This window comes from Vicugna pacos, chromosome 2 (genome assembly GCF_048564905.1).
Source record: "Vicugna pacos chromosome 2, VicPac4, whole genome shotgun sequence".
NCBI lineage: Eukaryota > Metazoa > Chordata > Mammalia > Artiodactyla > Camelidae > Vicugna > Vicugna pacos.
In genome coordinates, this window is record NC_132988.1 from 54,769,967 (window position 1) to 54,793,279 (window position 23,313).

General features: G+C 41.8%; 1 protein-coding gene across 5 annotated transcripts in view; it reads right to left on the reverse strand.

The window, feature by feature from the left end:
- Positions 1 to 825: 825 nt before the first annotated feature.
- Positions 826 to 23,313, reverse strand: part of BMPR1B (bone morphogenetic protein receptor type 1B) — a 411,794-nt gene continuing 389,306 nt past the window's right edge. For all 5 annotated transcript variants that reach the window (XM_072940342.1, XM_072940325.1, XM_072940335.1 and 2 more), the window contains 5 exons: positions 19,880 to 20,072; positions 18,786 to 19,083; positions 9,450 to 9,625; positions 6,080 to 6,210; positions 826 to 4,628 (listed from right to left, as the gene is read on the reverse strand). In XM_072940342.1, coding sequence (XP_072796443.1) covers positions 4,503 to 4,628; positions 6,080 to 6,210; positions 9,450 to 9,625; positions 18,786 to 19,083; positions 19,880 to 20,072 — 924 coding nt within the window. In that variant the 3' untranslated portion in view covers positions 826 to 4,502. The remainder of the gene's footprint in view (positions 4,629 to 6,079; positions 6,211 to 9,449; positions 9,626 to 18,785; positions 19,084 to 19,879; positions 20,073 to 23,313) is intronic.

Below are 23,313 nucleotides of genomic sequence, written 5' to 3' on the forward strand. Positions count from 1 at the left end.
GCCCCCTTCCCAGGAACTGTGCCCACAACCCCGCCACCCCCTCCACCCCGGCGCAGCTCCCTGTCCTTTGACCTGCTTCTTTCAGCCTATCAGCTGCCTTCTCTTTCATCACCTCCCACCCCTGGACCATGTGAGCCACCCCCGAGGGTGGTAATTCTGATCTCCCATGACCCTTGCTGCCTGGGCCTGACGCCTTGCGCCTCCCCTAAATGAACCCAGGCCACAGTCTCCACGCCTGTTTTGGGTCACTGATGAAAAAGTTAAGTCATAAAGCTTTGCAAAGAGTGGCACAAGGAGTCTGTAGTAACAGCTACTATTCAGTAGTAGTCGAGCGCTTACCTCATGCTTGGCACATGGATCATTTCACTTCCTCTTCAGAACCGCCGCACACAGCAGAGAGAGGTATCTTCTTATCTGCAAGGGAAAGAAATTGAGCCAAGAGGTCAAGACACGCCCACCGTCACAGAACCGAGCAGATGAGCACGCCTGGACTCACGCGGCTGTCTGAGGGTCCAGAGGCCACAGCTCAGCCACTGAGCCATGCAGTTAGCACCCCTGGCGTGGCCACCATCCCTCTGTGATCGCCCACAACGCAATTGTAAACCTTGTCACTCCTGTCAGACCACCGACTTCTCCACCTTTCCTCTCTCCCACAGACAACTGTGCCTCCGAACCAGACAGAACCAGAGCCCTTGGACCTTCTGTCTTGCTCTCCTGCCACCAAAGGTACAGACTTACCGGCACCACTCTCCTCGGCTGCCTTTCCCGCCTATTTTTGAAGAGGAAAAAAAGGCCCAACTGTAACAGACTTGTTCTTTCCAAGGCGAGAATGAAACCGTTTTATTGGGGGGAATGTTAGAACAAAGCCATATACAATTTGTAACAAATACAACTGTTTGTTCCCTAGTCCTGAATAATTACAGTATATACAATACAAACTCAGTAAGGCACTGGTTCCCCAAAAGAACACAAGTGAGTCTTCTTTTGAAACAGACAGACAACAAAATCCCTTATATATTCTAACTGTTCTCCAAGAAATGTGGCATTGTTTTTCTGTTTTGTTTTACAAAAGGAATCACAGCTGCTAAATTAAGCCACTTCTGATGCCACTTCTTTCATTTCCACTGCGATGTGACTAAGTTTTCTAAGGAGATGTAATAACAGAATTATTCAAGTTTAAAAAACTGGACTTCTTTCAGCGCCTTTCCACCTACAAACAAGGAAGAACCAGAACAGACCAAAGCACAGGACACTAACTCGTGATGACTGTGCGTGACCCCGGGAACGTGAAAATCGGTCATTACCCAGCACTTGCTCTACCTGGCTACCCAGCAACTGAAATGTGTCAGAGAATCCCCTGTACATAAAATCTTAGTATGCTTTCCAAGAAGCTTTGTTTTGAGAATAAAAAGAACAGTCACTAATGACTTTTGAGCGGTGCTTTCTAGGAGGTCAAAGGCCTGTCTCCTCAGTGTTCATAGCACTGTCGCCTGTGATGAACAATCCACACCCTTTTATAAATAAATATTATGTTTCACTTAGTACTTTATCATCCATAATACTTTACTCTCTAATCCACATGATGGAGTTGTGCCAGACTCCAAACTGAACATAATATTTATATATACATATATATTTATATAATATATACACACATACAAAAACTATAAACCCAAACATCTTAGCATACAAAACTTATATTAGCTAACAGGTAATATTTTAGGATTCCTTTGCAGGGAAGCGATTAGAAGAAAATCTTAGTCTTTGAAATCATCCTGAAAATAAGCAATCAACTACATTATTTCCAGGTTTCCATGAGTTTACTGAAAGACAGAACAAAAAAATAAAATAAAATTCGCTCTGAGCTACCAGAAATTTAAAAATCGAAATGAATTATTTGGAAGTAGGTAGTCTCTTTAAGAACTATTTAATATTCCCTAAGCAAGGTGGATTTTGGTAAGATACAAAGAAAAATCTATTCATAAATAAATTCTTCTCTCATTGAAAGACTATAATAACTAAATGGGCCTTTTTAAGTATCAGGAGTAATTTTTAAATGTTCGTAGTGAGTCAGTCGGGTTGTGGATTAGAAAGTGAGCTATCCATTTTTTCTAAAGCAAACAAATAATACAGGAAACTTGGATTCTATTTTAATTTCTTAGCCTTCTTCACAGGAATCAACACCTCCCTAAGAAATCTAGTTTACTTTCACATCATCACTTCCCTACAACATATTCTGATTTGAAGTTATCCATGTATAAGAGCTCACCAAACACAGAAACATAACATTTTTACCTAAGACGTAAGCCCAACATCACTTAAATTTAGGGAAAGTCAAGAAACAAAAACTTAAATGTTTACTTATTTGTTTGCAGATGACCTGATTAGAGGCACTGAAGTTTCTCCCCCGGGCTCAGATGATTAGCACACGTAGCTCTAGCCCATACCCCTCCTCAGCTACCACAAAGAACACGATTTAACACCAGAGAAAGGAACCTTTACACCGCTGTTCAGGTTATCTTAATATCAGTAAAGGCAGCATTCTGGTTACAATTATATTTGGAACCAACTGTTCTTAAGCTGTGAAAAAAGAGAAACTTTTTCATATTCAAGGATTAAGAAAATACTCTGTTACACCAGGAGACATGGTTATGAAGCACTGGGAAGTGAATGCTGAATGCAGGACACTGTTTCTCCTGATGCTTTTCCAAACCGTAAGCACAGCTCACAGCCAGTCTCTGCCCTTGGATGCTTCCTGGAGGAGCCTGTCACCAGCTGCAGGCCCACTTCAGAAGTGAGGAAGAAGGCCCCACGTTTCATGCAGCTGTCACACTTTCAAAAACCCTCCACCTTTCAGCCACCAAGTGGTGACATGAAAATGTGTTATAAAACACTGCCCTCTGGAGTATTCTGGTAGGTACGATCTTGTTTTGTTTTTTTTAAGGGGCGAGAGGAGGTACTTCCCAGTTCTTTACTAAACACTATAGAATTTCTATGGAAAAGAAAACCACAGCCAGGGATTAAATGAAGTTGAAAGGGATGTATATACAATTTTAAGCTTTATTATGCTAAGGAATACTGGCCCTGTCAATGACATGACTCAACTTTGCTCAAAAGGTCCAACCCCACAGAAATGAATAGGTGAAGAGATGTTTGGCACCAGTGCCACAGAGAAGAAAAAATAATAAATTAAAAAGTGAACTGAACATCATGAGAATAAAATAAACAGCCAGCATTCCTAAGATGTGAAATTATCACAGATGTACATACTCGATCCATACCTACCCTAGGATAACAGATCGCAGCAGCCATAATGTTTTGTGGCCTCCACTAGCATCCCTCTCCTCTCCCAGAGGGTTTATTTATCTATCTTTAAATTAAAATTTAGTTAAATTAACCTGACGTATGTTTCCTCCTTCCCTTAACTTAGACACGCAGAAGGCAGATGGTAACAAAAAGAAGCCATCTCTATCTGTGCACGGTAAGGTGTGCCAACTTTTCCCTGGTGCTTCTGAGAAGGGCTCATCTGAGTATTTAAGAAACAAGGCATTTGCACCTCCACCCTCAACCCCTACCTTTCTGACACATCTTATAGCGCAAGAGCAAATTCTCTTTTTTAAGCACCTTGTCCTCCACACACCTGATGGCCATTTTACTTAATATTGATCCTTTCACTTGCGTGATCAAGAGCATGCATGGGCCACTTCTCCGCGCATAAAAACAGCTTTGTTTGCATTTACTGAAAAGGAAGGGATTTTACCGTGAAAGAAAATGCCTAACAGAATCAGAAACACACAGTGGTTCTGAAGACTAGTGTCAACATTTACTTCTAATAGAGTCACATAAAACCTTCATTTGTTCTGTGCATCCTCTGAAGTTGCAGAAGGTCACCTGCAGGAATCCCAGACTGTGCCCCGCCAGGCGGTGTCCGTACCCAGGTGCGTCCACACGGCCCGGGCAGGGCCACGCCGGGCCGTGGGGGGGCAGGGGGCTTTCAGGACGAGTCCCACTCGCTGCTCTCCCCCTTCACAGACTGTCTTCTGGTTGGTAGAGCGCAACACAATGTACCCATGGCAACACACAGCTGCATTTACCTTCCAGGAGAGCTTCTGGGAAGAACTTGTGTTGTTATTATTTAAACTGTAATAGTATAAACCTTAAAACATCTACCTTATTTGTTTTATTTTGGCAAAATTAAAGCATCTTTAAAAAAAAAAAAGGCAATCCCAAAATATAGGGCTTTCTTAGAAAGCAACATGCATCACATCTTGAACAAGTTACCCAAGCAGTTTCTCCCTCCTACAAACAGACACGATGGATCCGTGTTTCTGGGAACTTCTCTCCTTGCAGGCTGCTCCCTGAGAGGTAAGGCCGAGCCTGCTGGGAAACGGGACGGCGTTCAAGGCTTGCACTGTGGCTGCTTCTGGAACATCTCCTGCTCTGCCTACCCACAGAAGAGTGCCTGCTGGCTTCCTCCAGAGATGCTGCTTCTTGCCCTCAGGTCAGAGTTTAATGTCCTGGGACTCTGACATTTTGGCAAGTGTTTTCTTAACCCGCAGGGCTGTCAGTCTTGAAGCAGGATTGTGGGCCCAGCACTCGGTCATGAGTTTCCCCATCTGCCTGAGACACTGCGGGACGGCAAAGGAAAACTGGAGTTACACTGGTGAAATGTGTTATCTGCAAGGGTGGCGCTTGCTACTGGCTTTTTAGTTTTGGGTTTCTAAAGTCTGAATATATATTTAAAAGGTACCCTTTAAAACCATGCAGACCTAAAATTCCATAAAAATTCTTTTCTCATGCAAATTTCAAATGACTAAAACAGATTTTCATGTCTTCCTTGTGACAGGAGTGAGCAGGTGTCTTTGCTGATTGTGGAAGGGTGTCTTTGAAGTCAGATTAAACAAAAACAAAAATATGCAGGGAGTCTGGATTCCACTGCACACTCCCAAGTTGTTTATAAGACTTGATAAGTTTAAATCTTTTATCTAATTCCATACTATCCAAACAAACATGGTTATTGCTAAACCACAGCTGTCTGCCACCATAATAGCACCACGCTGTACCACTGAACAAGATTAACGGCCTGTGCACAGCCTCACTACCACTTTCTCCTGTGTTCTCCTGTGGTTTCAATTATTGGCCTTCCTGTTGAAAAGCACAATTTCACTTCATTAGAAATCCTCAGTGAAGGGACTCTGAGTAATATTAATGCCCATAACTACCTTCAAAATTATATAACTCCAGCATCTCATAAAGTTTTCTGCCCAGCTCACTGGAAAACATATGTATTATTTAGCATTTCAGTAGCTAGCCACAAAACCAATGAACCAAAGGTTATTTTTAAATTTCTTAACATTGAAGAATTAGCTTATACAGTGTTCTGTCCATTTGTCTGCACTGGCTTTGGTGCATTTCTTCCTGGGGATGCTTCAAACTCTTCCCTGAAGGTTCCACTCCTCTGAGGGCTGCCGGGCTCTGTAGGCCTGGGCGGGTGGAGGAGGCGCAGGAAAGGCAAGGCCAGCCCAGCTCATCTCCTCATCGGACCTGCTTAGGTCTCGCCATGACACACTCAGAGCCAAGCTGAACGTGTCTGCTCCCACGGGATCGCATCATCCTCATTAACCAAGGTCCCCAGCACAGCCAGGCATCTCAACGAGGTCAACCTGTACCACCTCTGTGTACAGGAAACCCTATCCTTCAGGTGCCTATCTTTCCCCTCGTCGCAGAGAGAGAACGCTATATGTGAGTTTGCCACGGAGAACAGTCACGATGCTTTACAAACACACACGCAGAAAAATGATGGTCTTTATACAGCACCAGGACATCGCCAACAAATGAAATAATGTTACCGGGTAGGCAGGCTCTATGTGGACCCAGTCAATGTAGTCTGGAAATGACAAAGTCAAACAGGAGAAAGGAACAGATAACTGAACACTAAGCATCATATATATTATCCCCGTGAGGCACCGTTACCACCCCTGCCATGGCAAAGAATTCCTGTAACAAACGTTTGGAATTTTGGAAAAAGGAGAAAAGTCTGTTCTGACCTCGGTTGCAGCCACACCGTGACCAGCCTCACCTCATCACTGCTCCACCGGTTGGGGAAGGAGGGACGCAGCTTCTTGATACACACGATCTCTCTCATGTCCTCATAAGAGGGGTCGCTGGGCACCAGATCATGATAGGGAAGCTGATACTCCTCCACGATCCCTGAAAATACAGTTTTATCACTGTTATTATTTTCTGGGAAGAGGAAGTAAAAGTCTGACAAACTGTTCTCAAAGGAAAGTTCTATCAGTATCAAAGAGAGTTCAGGCTGGAAAAAAAAAAACACAGCAAAATTAAAAAAAAAAAAACCCACCTTGATAAAATGTGCCCAAATGACACAGTCTAATTTAAAAAAATGAACGGGAAGCATAATGAAACATGATTACGTCTTCAAGCCTTTTTTCTAATTTCCAGAAGCTAAGTAAACAAGCATCTCAAATTTATTTCCAGTTTTATAGAGACTCTTATACTGTATGCCAAATTTTTAAAAATCTATATTATATCTCAGTGCAAATTTCGCAGACACACCCCAAACTCACACTGCACAATATGTAACTATTTCTATTACTGCAGTAAGAGATTATGATCTCATAATAAATCCAGGAGTATATCCTACTTGAATGAAATGTCAGATTTACATTTTTTCTGCTTAATCATGTGAATGTATTTTTGCACATTAAAAATTTGGAAAACTATACACACCTAAAAATATCAACCATGATTTTTAGGTGCAAGGACTGTCTGATTTTTATTTTCTTCTTTAAATTTTCTGCATTTGTCCAAACTTCCTACAAGGAAAACATTACTATTAGGAAAAAATAGGTACTATTGAAAGAAGAGTTAAGAAATAAAAAAGAACGTCATCTTTAGGGAAATAGTACTTACCACGCTAAATTCTGTCTCATTTCATTTTCCTAATACCTAATTTCTACCTTTTCCTCTTGTCCTTTAAAAAAGCAGCCTACCTGTGTCTTCTTTCTGACCTTATTTGAGCAACCCCTCACAATAATTATAAGCAGCCTCTATCCTCAGAGGCTGCTGCTCTGAACAATCTTTCCAGAGAACCCTTATTCCTTATCTTAAATCATCCTTTATACAAATTTCATCACTTGTTATCTGAACAAGATGATACTAACAGGTTGGCAGGTTGCACACTGCATCATTAAATTCACTGAGGGCTTACTTTTAAAAAAAAATCTGAATCTTGTATTATGTCCTTTCTTGTAAGTTCAAACCCATATATAATCTAAAGAATCAGAAGGTTCAAATTTTTCTTAGATCATTTCAAGTCACCATTTACTCTGCTGAGATCCCAGAGTCTAATTATATCTATTACTTACGGTAATATTTCCTTCCATTGTGTGTCATCCCTAAATAAGACAGTAAGAGCACAAGGTCTAAGGGACGGGGGATGCTCACTACTCGCCCATTCTTCCTCCCTTTCTAATTCTCGAGACAGTGGCTCTGGAAACATCTTTGGGACAAAGATGACATCAGTCTAATTTATCTCACATTTTCCTCAGTGCCTAATATTGGCACCACTACCTGGCTGGACCTGCATGGATTCATTTGTAGAGAGGCTGCTATCTACCAGACATGGAGGCAGGTATGTTATATAACTTGTTAAATTTTCATAAACACACGTATGAGGCAGCATTATTAACCACACTATACCGATGAGGAAAGATGCTTTTGAAGGATTAAGTAACCCACCCAAGGCCATGCAGTTGGTATGAGGTAGAGCCTGGGCTCTGACAAATACCTGCCAACCTCATACAGAGATAAGGGAACATTTTAGTACCTCTCCGGTCTCCACAGGCCAGGACAGCCCTAGCAAAGCAATTAATACCCCGCTGTTTACCTAAGACTGGCTTATGTTTTAAGCAGATAATCATTTCTCCTTTATTCCAACCCACAGGCTTTCAAATACAGGTTTATCATAGCCCGACTCACTTTGGGTGCTCAGGAAAACATAATTAGAAAAGCAGTCTTGTGCCCTGCCGCCCCCTTACTTCTAGAAACCTGTCTTACTAAGTGTAAGCAATCAGCTCAAAAACAGGCCCATCTATTCTTACCACAGCATGAAGGCGTAACTATGATGGGAGATTTATAAAATACCGGGCTAGGAAAACGTTCCTATATTAAATTTCCTTTTGGAAATTTAGAGGGAACGTGTTCTACTTTAAATTGCTTGTAAGGGGCACAGTCAGAAGGCACCGCATCACCGAAGATCTTTCTACAAAAGTGGGAGGCCTGCTGGTTTACTGTTTCTCTTCCATATTTAAAAATGAATCTAAGTGTAAGTTAAGGTTCTACCAACCAAAATGAAAATTCAAAACGGCTGTTTGTACTGTACGTGGATTGAGTGCTGTTTATTAGCCAGGTGGCTTCCATTCTTTGTACAATCACTGAAGCCTCACAACCACCATCTGGGTAGACACAGCGACTCACCTCTTCTGAAAATAAGAAAACTGAAACAAAAGTTTGGTAACTTGTCAAAGGTTCACGAATAATAAATGGCAGGTCCCAGAGGTAACCCCTGGACTAGTTAAGCGCGTGCACTTCAGCTCAAGTTTTCGCGAAAGTGAGGAACTAGCCACCAAGGGAAAGCAAGCGCCAAGGTCTCCTCAGGAGCACGAGGAGGAGGAGAGGCATGAACAGGGGCCCTGATGCTGAAGAGCCGACCACTCAGCTCCTCACCTAAAACGCTGAAATCTACTCGGACAGATTATGCAGCAGTAAACAAAACACTGCCAGCAGTAGTAACACCTCCGAAAGTTTAAGGATGTCTTCTTAGTCTTCCTAGGGGATCCCTACGTTTCGTAGAAAAGTTATCATGAACGATAATAACATTCTTATTGGTTAATTTCCTTTTGATGCAAACTGATATTTTCAAACTGCAGTATGAGGAAGTATTATGGAAAGTGAAGAAGCAGGGGGATTAAACCATGGGCATCCCATGCCACTTTTATGTCCCTCCCTTCATCTGTGCAGAGGCAGACACAGGGAAAGGACACTGATGGCGGGGGATGGGGGGAGTAGGTTGGTGAGAAGAGGCTGGAAGGGGTGGGAAAGGAGTTTGACTTGACGGAGCAACTGCTGGAGGAAGAGCTGAAGAGGAAAGCGAGACGACACCTACAGTGGAAGGGAGTGACATCTGAAAGGGCACGAGGACGCTGACAGCGTGTCTAGGAAAGATTCGTCAGGAGGAGGAGGGGAAGGAGGCAGCCAAAGGTCCTTCTACGATGTTAAATATCATTTCCTGGGAGGACTGAGACCACGTCATCAGAAATAAAGGGGAAAATAAAATAGAATTTGATTTTGTAAACAATGGGAAAGCTCTGATTTCTGACCAGAAAGAGAGGGTGTGCGGGGGCTGCCACAGGATCACCGGTACTCACCTCCGGACACACATCTCCTAGCCACCTCCCAGAGGATGAGGCCGAAGCTGTACATGTCGGCCATGATGTAGGACTGGAAGTGATTTCTGTTCAAGCTCTCGTCCAGCACTTCCGGAGGCATGTAGCGCTTGGTGCCGACCCGAGTGTTGGGCGGGATGTCAACCTCGTTGGTATCGCTAAGGAAAGAAGAGCGCAAAGCCCGGTCAGCGCTGAAGGGGTCCAGCCCGGGACGGCTGCGTCGGCGCCCGGCCCGGGGGTAAGGCTGCCCCCGGGAAGTAACATTTCCTTGAAAAATATTTCCTGCCCGAAGTTAAATTAAACACTCACAGGTAGAAAATCCAATGAGGATGACACAGTCAGAATGAAGCTGCAGCATACAGGGCTGCCTTGCCACTGGAGCAAATATAAACCAAATTATTGCTAAATGTCTATTAAATATCTTAAAAGTACCATCATTCCCTTCATACTTCAGTAGCCTTGCTCTTAACCATGTGCCATGTGCACGTGCCTGTTCGGTTTGTTTGAGATGGTATTTCTTAAGCCAATGGTTGTGAGGCTTTTCTATCTACAAACAAGTAAACAGAGATGGGAGGGGAGGACCTACAAAGATTTTCAAATGTTCTACTTTGATAAGCAGGGACCTACAGAAAAGCTTTATATTATCACTATTATTTCATAAACCAAATAACATGTATTTTTAGTAAAAAAATAATTCCTTTCCAATATAATATCTTCAGCTTTAGGAAAATTTCACACGATCCATTTATTATTATTTCCCTTGGATGGGGAGAAAATTCATGATGGAAGGACACCAACCTGCAGACCAGCAGGTGGAAACCACTGCCTCGGGGCAGCGAGCTGGAGCCAGAGCTACGGACCCGTGTTTCAAAGCTGTTGAACTATGGCTGCTTGAGAGGCTGACGATGAAATGAGAGGAAAGTGTAAAAGTGCTACTAGCACAGTCCTGAGCACATATCACAAGTGCAACCAGTCCTGCACCTCAACAGAATCTGGTGGAACTTAGGAGCAGTAAGCCCCTGTTTTGATGGATGAAGAAACTATAAAACAGAAAAGGTACCAAACCTCATGATTAAACTGAAGTTCGTGTAAAACCTCAGATAAATCTTCTCTCCTGAATCCCAAGAAAGAGTTTTTTTCTTTTTCTTTTCATCATACTCCACTCTCAAGCATTTACATATTTGTTTTTCTCAACATGGAAAACAGCTGAATATATCAACTTCCACGTTTATCACACTGTGTCACAGACAGCAGCAAACTTGGCAAAACACTAGTGGCTTTCGGAGAAAAAACCTTTGGATCTGATCTCACTGCCTCAATCTCTGTCTTCTAGGACATAAAATATCTAGTGTCATTTGGGAAAACGCAAAGGGTGGCAGATGTCCCTCTGTACACTGCAGAACTGAGTCCATTTACTAAAACTTACAAAGCTTCATTTTTACAGCCATTTAAAATTCACTTGCAGCTAAAACCTTTAACCTAAAGCAATTGCATCAGATGTGTCACCGGGATGCTCTTCAGGCCCCTCCGGATTTTCTAAAAGCAACAACTCTGAAAAGCCTGATTTCCTAAAATAAAAGTTACTGTGGCATTTTTTTTTAGATGAAAAAGGCTAAAGAGCTGGTACTCCCTACCATCTGTAAGTGTAGGTTTCAGTGTTCCGGGCTCTTTTCTAAGGCTAGAACAAGAGTTTAAATGAATCTCAGAATTTACCAGCATGATGCAATAGAATAAGTCACTCGTGTACCTAAATAGTACATCGCTTAAGAAAGGAACATGAGCTGAGAAGTTAATGATAACTTGGAAAAATACCAGATTTAAAAGATGCCACAAAAGCTCCAGCTTCAATTCTAATTTCTCTCCTCCTCCTCTACCCACTGACATCGCTCATGTGACCACACAGTCAGTAATTCATTAATGTGTTATGTGCATGTGTTATTGATCACCTTGAATCACCAGAGGAAGACAGTGGTGGGCTTGGGTAGAGAATTCTGGGTTCATGCAGAGAAACCACCATGGGGTCTTGCAGATGGAAAGAAGATGGTAAAGGGCCTAAATTATACTCCAGAACATGGACCGGGAACTCAGAACAGTCTTAGTATGGGACCCACAGAGTGTATTCAAGCCAAAGATATACTCTGATCACAGCTGATAAAGACGTTAGGCAGTTCCTTTCCATTCTTATACACTTAGCTCCTTAACGTCTTATTTGGATTTGGGAGGTCAGGGAGGGCTAATGGAATTTGTGACATGGAGACATCTATTGGAAAAGTAAAAGGTAATTGTTACTTGATGGTAACAGAATTAAGATTTGTGATGGCCAGACCATGTCTGGTTCACCTCTAAACTCTCATTCCCTCAAACACTGAAAAAACACACAATCAAGGATTTTGCTCATCCATCAAATCCTCTGAAACCAGTTCCTTACACAGGCCATGCGTGCTCGGCACCTGGTCCCTCCTTCACCTTCCTCTCCCCATCCTAGGGGTTTCCTGATACTCCGTGAATAAACATCTCCTCTGGGAGCATTTGAATAAATATCTGCCCTGAGAAGAATCTGAATAAATGTTCTCCCTTGTAGTATCTCAGTAAACATCCATATTCCAACCTAAGACTGTAAACTCCTCTGAGCCCCGAACAACTGTCCTAATCATTTGCTATGTCCCCAAAGAGCAGAGGCCCCATCCATCTCCATTCACAGTGGGCCTTGCACATGGGAGATAAAGAATATCCTTTACATGAAAGAGGGGAAAGGTTTTTTTTTTTTTTTTACAGTAAACATTACTATGGATGATTTAAAGAGAAATGTAAAAATCTCCATTATATGTAGACCCTAAAATGAGACGTAACAGATATCTAGGAGAATAAATCGAATTTTGTTAGGCAAATTAATTTTGTAACAGATGACTATCAGCCAAATGACAAATGCCTTTAACATAATATTTAAACAATAAACCTATTAATTACAAGTAATTCCTATCTGATATTATAAAGTACCCGATCCTCAGACACTCAGCTCTGCCTCTCCCTCCCTTGGGAGGGCTTCTCTACTTGAAAGTAATAAAATGGCAATCCTCTTCCAGGTCTCCGGTCACATCATCTTACCTGTTCCCAAATAAGGGCAGAGGAAAGCTAACATGCATTAACTTTCAAAGTCAAAAAGAGAAATTACAGTGATTTAACACTGGGGCCACGAGAATACAGGAAGAAAAAGGGACCGGAAGTGCAGTCTGACGGTGCAGAGCTGGTGAGAACAGGTGTGAGGTAACTGCACGAAAGGGCCAAGGAGGAAGGAGGAGGCAGAGAAGGTCAAGGTGCCTTCAGCTCCCCCTCCCCGCCTTCCTCTTCCACAGAGACTGGACCCGGAGAGCTGAGGTTTCCGCACCAGGGGGCACAGTTGGAGGAAAGAACTCCAGATCCGCAAAATAATCCTGCACACTGCGTGGCCACAAACATACATACATGTGAAAATTATAAAATCATATATGGCAAAGATAAATACCAACTTCAGGGTACTGGTTACCTCTGGGAGGGATCAAGGTGAATAAAAAATAAGGGAAAATGTTCTGGTAGCATGAATTTTATAACTAAATTTCATGCAATTCCCTGCAACACACCCCCGTAAGATGTCTTCAACCTTGAGCCAACAGTTTGAGGAAGAAAAGAAGCAGTAGCTACATCATGTAGAAAAGGGGCAGCACATATCAGAGGTGCAGGCTGGTGTGGCAAAGAGAAAAGGAGCCTCTTAGGATCCACAGACACACTGTGAATGATACTGAATTCCCTACTGGACTAGGGAGGACAGGGATAACAGAGTTTAATTTTACTTGAACCTCAAAAAGCAAGGTGCCTCAGCTGGGGTTCCATAAAGAGGCATGAAAAACTGACTCACATCACTTGGGTGACATCAGGAGAATAAAGAAAGCGCCAGCGTAATGAAGGAGGAGGTCGCCCTGAGGACAAACGGCCTCCTATAAGAACGCACACTTTGAGTGGCTTCTCCCGCCTGGGGGACCACGAAGAAAGGGCGAGTTCTCACAACTGCTCCAGGCTCGGGAGGGGAGCAAAGCTGCCTGTGATATTGAGAGAGAAGACAGAGAGGCGGCCGTACTAAGGAGAGGATGGAGAAGCAACGGGCTCTACTGGGAGATGCTGTTTATCACTGACATTGTTTAGAACTTGGGCGCAGGGTAATAATTTAATCACTTTTCTTGTCTAAGACAGTGCAGCCCCCTTACTGCCTGTCCCCAGGTCCAGTGCTGGCGTCTATAGGGGCACATGCATGGCAGGTGTTCGTGTAACTGAGGGAAAGAATCAAAGAGCTCCTGTGGGCGCAGAAAGGCTGAAAGAGGGGCCTCCCGCCAGGACCCTGAGGGGCCCACGAATGACCTGAGCCCCTGTGGGACTCGGTTGGGGCAGCACGGGCCTTGCACTCTGGTCTGTTGTGCACTGGAAAAGGGGTAGGCAGAAGATTTGTATTTTGGTGACAGGGAATAAAGGGGAATCTTTAAAAATATAGTACCTGAATTAACTTTACATTATATTAATTATTTTCATGTTAATTAAGCTTCCTAATCATAAATCGATAGCGAGAATTCTCGCAAGAGCGTTACATGAGGGAAGAAGCCAATGGTTGGCTCAGCGCAACACACACTCCCAGGGCACCAGCTACTGAAGAGGGAGTTTCACACAATCAGACGCACAGCCAGCTTAGGAACTGGGCTGACCATCAACCAGCTGGCTCGACCTCACCGAGCCTCTGGGCACATGTAGGTGGTCTTCTGCTGGACGTTGCTGATGCTTTAAACGGAGAGCAGAGGAAGGGAGAAGAGAGATAAAAAGGTAACAGAGAAAGAAGAGAAGCAAACATTGTACAGTTTTAATAATATAAAAAGCTTTTAAAAAAAATAAGAACTGAACTTTAAAGAACAAGAAGGGCTGGGGCAAAAGACTTGTGAGCGAGGCCATTGGTTGGCTTGTGGCTTACAACTATGTCTGAAATTAGCTACACATGAAATATACCCGAGAACACTGAATCACCTCTTAGAAAGATGACAGTGACCTCACAGAGCATGAAGTATGCTCACAAGCCCTCTGGGGAAGGGGCTGTGCACATCCTCTGTTTCCTGTGGCATCTTGCAAACACCCGTGGAACTGATTTGCTGAATTGAGCTCTGCCCAGTCAGATGTTAGCCAGTGAGGAAGAGTTTTCTACAGCACTTTTCAACAGAATTATTTGTTCCTATGGTTAAGTCACAAGAAATCTCAGGGTTTCTTAACATTAAAACTCTTCAACAGCAGGTGGATATGGCTGCAGAAACTCTGCCTGGGAGTGCTGACTCTGCCACCAATCAGCTTGGTCTGTGACTCTGGCCAGTCACTGAACCGTGTCACTTTTTAAGAAAACAAACCAGGAGCAGTGCTAAAATTAACGACATCAAAATACTCTGAGGACATTCAGTACCCTCTGGGCCAGGCCATTCCGTCTCCTTTGCACTTGGACAATTCCACAGTCATCAGTCGGGAGATCTGTTACTGCCTAGTCTTCACTGCAGGTTTTCTATTTAAAATTTAATACCTGGGAGGCCCTAAGCCGGGATTTATTTCTCCCCTAAGAAAATATATTATTCTGACACTTAAGTACCAGAGGGGCTGCTTGATCCTCCAGAGTGAAAAGTGAAAAGTTCTGTGAGTTCCTCAAGGGATTTCACGTGTCATTGTTTTCTCTTCCCAAGAGAGATCTGGGGTGACAGTAATGTCTGCCACAGCATCACTGGATTAAATCTCTATCGGGCAGGAAATGCACCAGCACTTATATCATTTTTAAGAGAGTGCATGAAGAAACCAATACAGGATAAAAAAGTTAAATGAGCAGGAAATCTCTAACACACAGTCCATTCTCTCTGTGCCTCTCAACTTCCCTGAGAACCCCCCTAGAAATGACTTAAAAGCCTGAGGGAACACTTACCACATCAAGACCAAGGTAAAGATTAAGTTCTCACAAGAAGTTCACATATGAAGTCTGAGAACTCAACACTGGGGTAGCTTTAACCCCACTTGTAATAAAGTGCTGTAAATACCTGTGTGCACACATGTACCACACCCCTCCTCCAAACAGGAAAGTCAGGAAAAGAGTGAAAACCAAAGAAACATATATAGCAAAGTTTAAAAGTGAGTTTCAAAATTGAGACCACAGTTCCCTTGAAACATACAAAATAAAAATGTGAAAAGGACTTTAAATTACCAAATGCAACCTCCATTTAACGTAGAGGAAATGGAGGCCCAGAATGGTAAAGCGGTCCCAAAGCTGCTCTTCAGCCGTCAGAGGTCTGGGCGTCCAACAGCCACTGCATTTGTACACATGATACAGTATTTTCATATCCTTCCTCTCTTGATGAACTAGTCAATATATGTCAAATAAATCTCTGAATTATCCCTTGAAGTATTTCCTTCCACTTCCTAAATCAGTGTCTGCATGAAATTTGAGAGTTCATTCATTTCATTCCCCTTACATTAAGCAGAACTAAGTTTCAGAAATAGATACTCACTTTCCTTGTCTGTTTTAAGGTCTATAAAGATGATGAGCTCTTACTTTGATATTGCCAACATTCACTGACTGAAAACAATGTCAGAACACCTATAATGGGTAACTCACTACGTCACGTCAAATGGGAAACACGTTAATCAACTTGGCATGGATGCTGCTCTCAAGATGCCCAATGACTAGCAGGGCAAGACGAGGCATGTACTAAAATAATTATAATATCAGGCAGACTGGGGCCAGGAATTTACCACGGGCGTAGAGTAGATGCTGTCATTATTCCTAGCTGGGGGATGAGTGAAGTGACTTAAAGGCAACTCTGAGATTGGATTACAGTCCATGGAGAAGCAAGGACATTCCAAGCTAGACACTGTCCAATCAAAAGCAAGGGAGCGGCAAACATGGAGCACACATGGGGAAAACACAAGTAGTTCAGTCTCGTAAAAGAAAGCTCACAAGTTGGAGAGTTTGTGGGATATAAAACTAGAAAAGTGGATTTAATCCAGGGTGTGTTTAGATCTCTGAAGCTAAGAAAAAATACCTTTTTCCTTCACCCTATAATCCACGTGAACTCATTCATTCATCCTTTACGCAAAATTCTGAAGCGGCCCCTAAATAACGGGCACTAAGGAAAGGCCCTAGGAATGTAAACTTGGAAAAAAACAACATGGTCTTTACCTCCATGGAACGGAATGACAGATAAGCAGTCAACGATTACCATATGACAGCATGAGAAGTGTCATGAGAGCACACCAGGGTCACAAGGAAAGGTGTAAGGAAACTCAGCGACATTCAGGCATGCCAGGGAGTAATAGTAAGTATCCCAAAGGAAGAAACTGTGAAGATAAGGAGTAGTTATCGAAATAGAGGAGGGGATGTTGGGTATTCAGACAGAGATAAAAGCATGTTAAAAATACTTGAAAGTGTGAGACAGTATAAAGTGTTCAGAACAGACACTACATTTTAACCCAAAGCCATAGGAAATTATGAAATTACTACAGTGTTCATAATTATGCTCCAAGAAAATAAATCTGGCAGCAGCATGTAGAAAAAAATTGGAAGGAGGAAAGACAAAGAGGAAATAACTACAAAATGCTTGACTCCAGAATCTAGAAAACTGGTAGGGAGGACCCCAACTGGCCCAGTTCAAGTGGGAATATCATGGAGATAGAATTCATTCAACTGAGCAAATCAGAAACCTAGGGAACCAGGGAAGTGCCAGGAACCACACATTTTAGAAAGGGTCAACCAAAGCTGGGAGCTAGGGAGGAAAAGCATAAGCAGCAGGAAACCTAGACGTAGGGTAACATTTAAGAAACAGACAGAGAGCAGAACCCACAGAGACAAAGGAGGAGAACCTGGAATAAAGGCCCATCACGGACACAGGAGGCAGAAAGGCGCGGGCGCCGCGGCGGGTGGGACGACAGTAAGAAAGGCTTCTGGTGACAAAGATCAGTGTGTCCCGCAGTAAAGGAGCTTCAGGAGAGAATGAGTGGAAGCCAATCACAAGGTATTATGAATTACTGGGCTGTGAAAGCAGATCACTCTTTTGGAACTCTCGAGAAATTTAACAGGGAAGTAAGGAGACAGGCTGGTAATCTGAGAAGCATCATAGGAAAGTTTTTCACAGTAGAGGAGACTTGTAGGTTGTGGGTCAGAAAAAAGAATTCAGAAGATAGAGAGATAGGATTTAATAATCTTTATACTGCAGGAGGTTCACATTTCTAACTTAAATCCATAGTCCAAATCATTTTTCTCCAGCTTTGTTTTTAAAGGCTGAGAACTTGCATCCGCCACCCTCTAAATGCTTAAGACCTTCATATATTTGGGACCTTTCATTGTACCACACCTCAGTCTTCACTCCTGGGTGAAAACACCAATCCAATAGTCCTTTCTTGTTAGTTTTACTCTTCATCATGGCTTTTCCTTTGGGCCCTTCTCTATATTCTACAGAGCCTTCTTTGGAAAAATTCCAAAAGAGGGTCCAACAATTTAATCAAAGCTAAGCCTGAATTGAGTTTTTAAAAAGGTAGGTATCTGAGGATCCCTCTACACCTGCAGTTTGCAAACTCATTTTGTTTTCAAAGCAGAAGCATTGCTTGTAATTAAATCATCTGCAAGATAAAAGGAGCTGCTATGAATAGAATGAGGGTAAGCAAAACAGAGCTCCAACCATGGGGCGTTCCTCCTCCCCATTCTGTAGAAGCTATCAACTTACCTCCAAAGGGCCCCCAGGGGTCTGAAAACAACTGTTTTATATCCTGTGCTGGTTTATGGGTCCAGGTATCACATTCACTGTTCAAGCTACAGTAATAATAGTGCTGATTACAAGCTGTATATTGCTTATTAGTTTCTAACATTTCTCAGAGAATACCTATGCAAGTTATCTTTCTTATGTCATATAAAAATAGCCTTTATCTCTACATAATTTCTAGCTTTTTCCTAAAACCTTTTTCCTACTTAGAAACATTATGTACAATTCTGACCACACAATCCCAGACATTAGCTACCTCTTTTCTAAACAGCTTCACGGCAGCTGCACACCTAATGTGAACATTGTCTTGAAGCCAGGTCACTGATGAGCTTAGAAACAACAGGACTGACCCACTTCATTTGTTGCAAAGAAAATATTTCTTTTTCCCTCCATAGAAAAGTTGAAATGAATAAAATTCCTCCTCTGTTAAAGATCCTAGAAGCACTGAGCTACAAAATGTATCATGTACAGAAAGTGATAGAAAAGAACCATAAAAAGCATATTTGTTCACCCTGATACTAACCTAATAAATTTAACAGCCAGGCCCAGGTCAGCTATACAACAAGTTCCATTTTTCTTCACCAGGATGTTCTTACTTTTCAGATCTCGATGGGCAATTGCTGGTTTGCCTTGAGTACTAAAGATTTCGGTGTGTAAGTGACACAGGCCACTGACAGAAGAATATGCCAACTTCAGCATCGACTTAGTATCCAGGGTGGTGGACTTCAGGTAATCATAGAGGGAGCCATTTTCATGATAGTCTGTGATTAGGTACAACTGGGTCCAGGACCCCGTCCCTTTGATATCTGCAGCAATGAACCCTAAAAGGAAAAGAGACAAAAAGATGAGGAGCTACATGCTTTCTGAATATCATCAGGGTCATTCATATTTTCAACGATCATTCTTTGCCATGGGTGTCTTCTTTTTGGCATTCCATTCAGTTTTCTGACTGTGGCTATGACAGTATTGAATTACTAATACCAATCAGAGACAATCAAAATAGCAAGGGTAGAGAAACTCTAAGAGTTTGTGTCTGAAAACGCAAGGATCCCTTTCTAATCAGTAGCTCATACTTAAATTACTTCTAAGTTAACAGTAAACAGTTCATGGTATTACAGTTACTCATGAGACACTGTTTACAAAATAGGCACATACTCCAAGACTGGCTTACACTCTCTCCCCTTGAACAATCCACCCAGGTCATCTCTAACATGAGAAAATAAAAAGGACATCAATTCTCAATATAAACTCTGGATATAACCAACCCCGCAGAGAAAACCCCTGTAACTTTTCACATTTAGACAAAAAAAGTGCTCCTTCAAATCCCTAAGAAACCCTAAGAAATTCTGGTATTACACTTGCATTTCCTGTCCCTGAAGAAAAAAATATCTGAGCATGTTCCATTTCCAGCCCACCGCTCACTCACAGTGGTGCCTTAGTCATCCCCCCCCCGTGAGGTCTCCCATTAGAAGCTTACGACGTCCTTGGGTTCGTGCCAAGACGACAATGTCTGTGTATTTCATCGCTGGTCTAGACAGATGAGTTAATATGCAGATGTTAACAGAAAAAGAGAGGAAAGCTAGGAAACCCCGAACACTGCTATAGACTTTTACTCACCCAAAATGTTTTCATGCCTCATCAGCACTGTCTGATATATTTCTGTCTCTCGGAACCAGCTGGCTTCCTCTGTGGTGAAGAACACTTTCACAGCTACCTTTTCGCCACGCCACTTCCCCATCCAGACTTCCCCGTAGCGACCTTTTCCAATCTGTTTCACCATATGAATCTGCTTAGCTATCGTCCTCTGGACCTGTTAAATCCCAAAACACACTGTTGGTGTATTCACAGCACTACAGATTTGTTTAATCTTTTTTTTTCCCCCTCCAGAGAAGAAACAGTTATTGCATGTAAAGTATATTTAGCCAGTTAGTTCTTCTTTATAGAGACAAGTTATTTGTATTTACTTATTAATTTATGCTGTCCTCTTCTAATGTATTTGAGACTGACTGTGGATTTTAACTATTCGAAATATTGCTTCCAAATTATTAAATATTTCATTCTACCTGTTATTATTTTCAGAGAAAAATACCTGAATGGTTGACAGTAATTGGCAGAATATCCTTCCTTTCCACCTCTCTAGTGGGATACTAGGTACTCACTCTGAAGAGAATCAAGCCACTATGTGCTTCAATAAAATACAACAAAACACGAGTGGAATGCATTGTTGGGCACACAAAGAAATAAAGGAAATTTCCAAACAGGGAGGGGCAGAGGGAGGGAGGAAAAGAGGAGGGATAGAGAAGCACTCAGCACATACCAAAGCCAGGCTGCTGTCTGGGCAAAGACTAATACCAGCACTGAGATCCAGAATATGAACTCTGTCACGTCTTTAAAATTAGAGAAACTGAACCCTGGGCTTCAGCATTAAGCTGGGACCACTGAATGGTACTAAATTTGCCCTGGGTTGGTGACACACCATCACCATGGCTCCCAGCAGAAACAAACACAAATCCTCTCTTGAGGAAATCATTTGCAGAACTTTTCATTTCCACCACTACGGTGAGAAACTAGACACTTTGAAGGAGCTCTTGCCACCAGACAACTCGATCATGGATAAAGATGAGAAACAAAAGCCTGTAATGCACTGTGGGTTCACAAGGAAAGACAGGAAATCCCCAAGGGGGGAGGGAGAGAAGGAAAGGAGAAAGAAGACCCCACAGAGTAAACTCCTTAAAACAAAAGGGAACAGCCACTACGAATGAGAGTCAAGAGAAAGACCCCAAGGAGATTTAACCCCTTCAGATTACAGACATTGGAATTTTCAGATACAGAACACCAAGAATGTTACATGAAATACATGAAGAAATAGAAGACAGAATGAAATATTAGCAAGCAGTAAGAAATTATTGAAAATTATACTTTGAGGTGGGAGAGTTAATTATCACAAGCAAAACTGTAAAATGGAGAGGTAAAACAGCCTATGAGAGCTGGGGAGAAAGATAAGCTCTGAAGAATTAGACAGTGCAGCAGAGACAAAGAGAAAGAAAACATGAGAGTGAAGGCATAGAGGTTCAATGTCTCTTTATACATGATCTTCACTCTACTCATGCTTACATTAAATTTTTTTGAGAACTCCATGACTGAAAGGCCTAAGTATGGGCGACCATTTACACAATTTGGTAGACATACATAAAGAATCTAACATAGGACTCTCATAAGGTCTGGTCAAAAAACTGGGATGTACTCTTCTCAGAGACATGCTTTGTATCAAGTAAATCCAAAGTTGTTTTTTTTGTGTGTTTGTGCTTTTAAGGACCATGTAATTACACTGAGCTGGGGCTCTCAGGTAATCCAGAATAATCTCGTTCCAAAGGCAGGTGATTAGCAACCTTATTCCCCCTTTGCCACGTAAAATAACAGATTCCAGGGGTTAGGATACGGACGTGCTGGGGGCTGGGGTTCAGCCTGCCGCAGCTGTCTACCAACTGGGATGGGTTCTGTTTTTGCATAATGGACGATTTTATCAATTCAAGAGGTAATGCTATCCATTGCCAGAGCCATTAACAGCACTAATATCAGACTGAAAGCTTTTTGGGACAAGATAAAAGTTTCCTTTTCCTCTCAAAGAAGGATTGAAAAATAAAAGCATCGCTGATATGCCATTTAAGCCGCTCGGCCTGAAGGAAATGAGGGACCAAGTATATGTGTGGAGCAGCCTTTCCCCCTTTAAAAGGCAGAGGGCTTTACGAGGAAACATTCAGCACATTTCCATCCTGAGTGAGCGGCCAGATCACCAAGAGCACCAAGCAGCCGAGAGCCAAATCCACAAGGAGTTACATGACTGACTTGAGAGAAGACTTCCTACATTTGTTAAAGAAATACTATTAATTTACAGATATTACAAAACATTGCTTACGTAAATCTATGGGACACTTCCTAACATAAACAGTTTTACATCCACTTCTTTTCTAATGATAACATACCTAATTAATGAAAGTACTGATGGAATTGGCAATGCTCATAATAGGAACAACTTATCTCAAAGACAGAAAGTCTCACTAAATTACATTCAGAAATTTAAAATATATTTATATTTTGTGATTTATAACAACATTTATGAACTGGAAAATATAACTTGAAAAATGTTTTATCTATGTTATTTGAGTTTTTGTTTGATTTAGTTAATGTTTCACATCTTTCTGTACCTAAACTTTCACTCTCTATTACAGTCTTAGATATTTATTTTGAAAGTTAGATTGCAAAAATAAAATATAATCACTATAATTGTGATTCCAAAAAGAGAATTATTTCATGTAAGATGGGTACATCTAGCTGTAGAAGGATTATAAGGAGCTGTCACTATATCAGAAATGTCCTCTCATCTAGTGATCAGATTACCTGATAGTCTCTAATGGTTAAGTCCACGTACAAGATGGACACTAGAAACCACACAGTTGTAAGTAATACTCTGTACTCTCAACATGCCCCTGAATGAGCAATACAAAAATATACTGTTAAATACTTTGCTTAGTAAGGCTATGTGAATAATACACATTGGAAAGATTCTTTACAAAAGATTTCTCAACCAAAAGGTGTGATGTTCAATTAGACAATTTACTTCACCTTTTGTTCCTTTACAAGGTCAGATAAATAGGGTATAAATAAATAATAATAGTGTTACTATTTACAGAATACATACATATTAAATATGCCAGCATATTTATATACATACACAGTAGGAAAACGCATACCATCTTAATTCTTACAACCATCCTATGATGTTCCTTCCTTAAAGGATTTATATATAAAGTCACTTGGCAAATAGTACATCCAAGTTTATATTCCAGGCATGAATTTTCCCTTTACATTAATGAAAGAAGTAACAAATCAGTATTAAGGTGAGATAGTCACATGATAATACGCAGAAAGGCTACTGTACATTTCTACACTGTTTATCTTAAAAACCAAATCTTAAAACAAGATCTTAAATCTGTAATACTGAGACTGTTCCTTTACTAAACTGAGTTTTATAGACTCCTTCTTCCCATCTT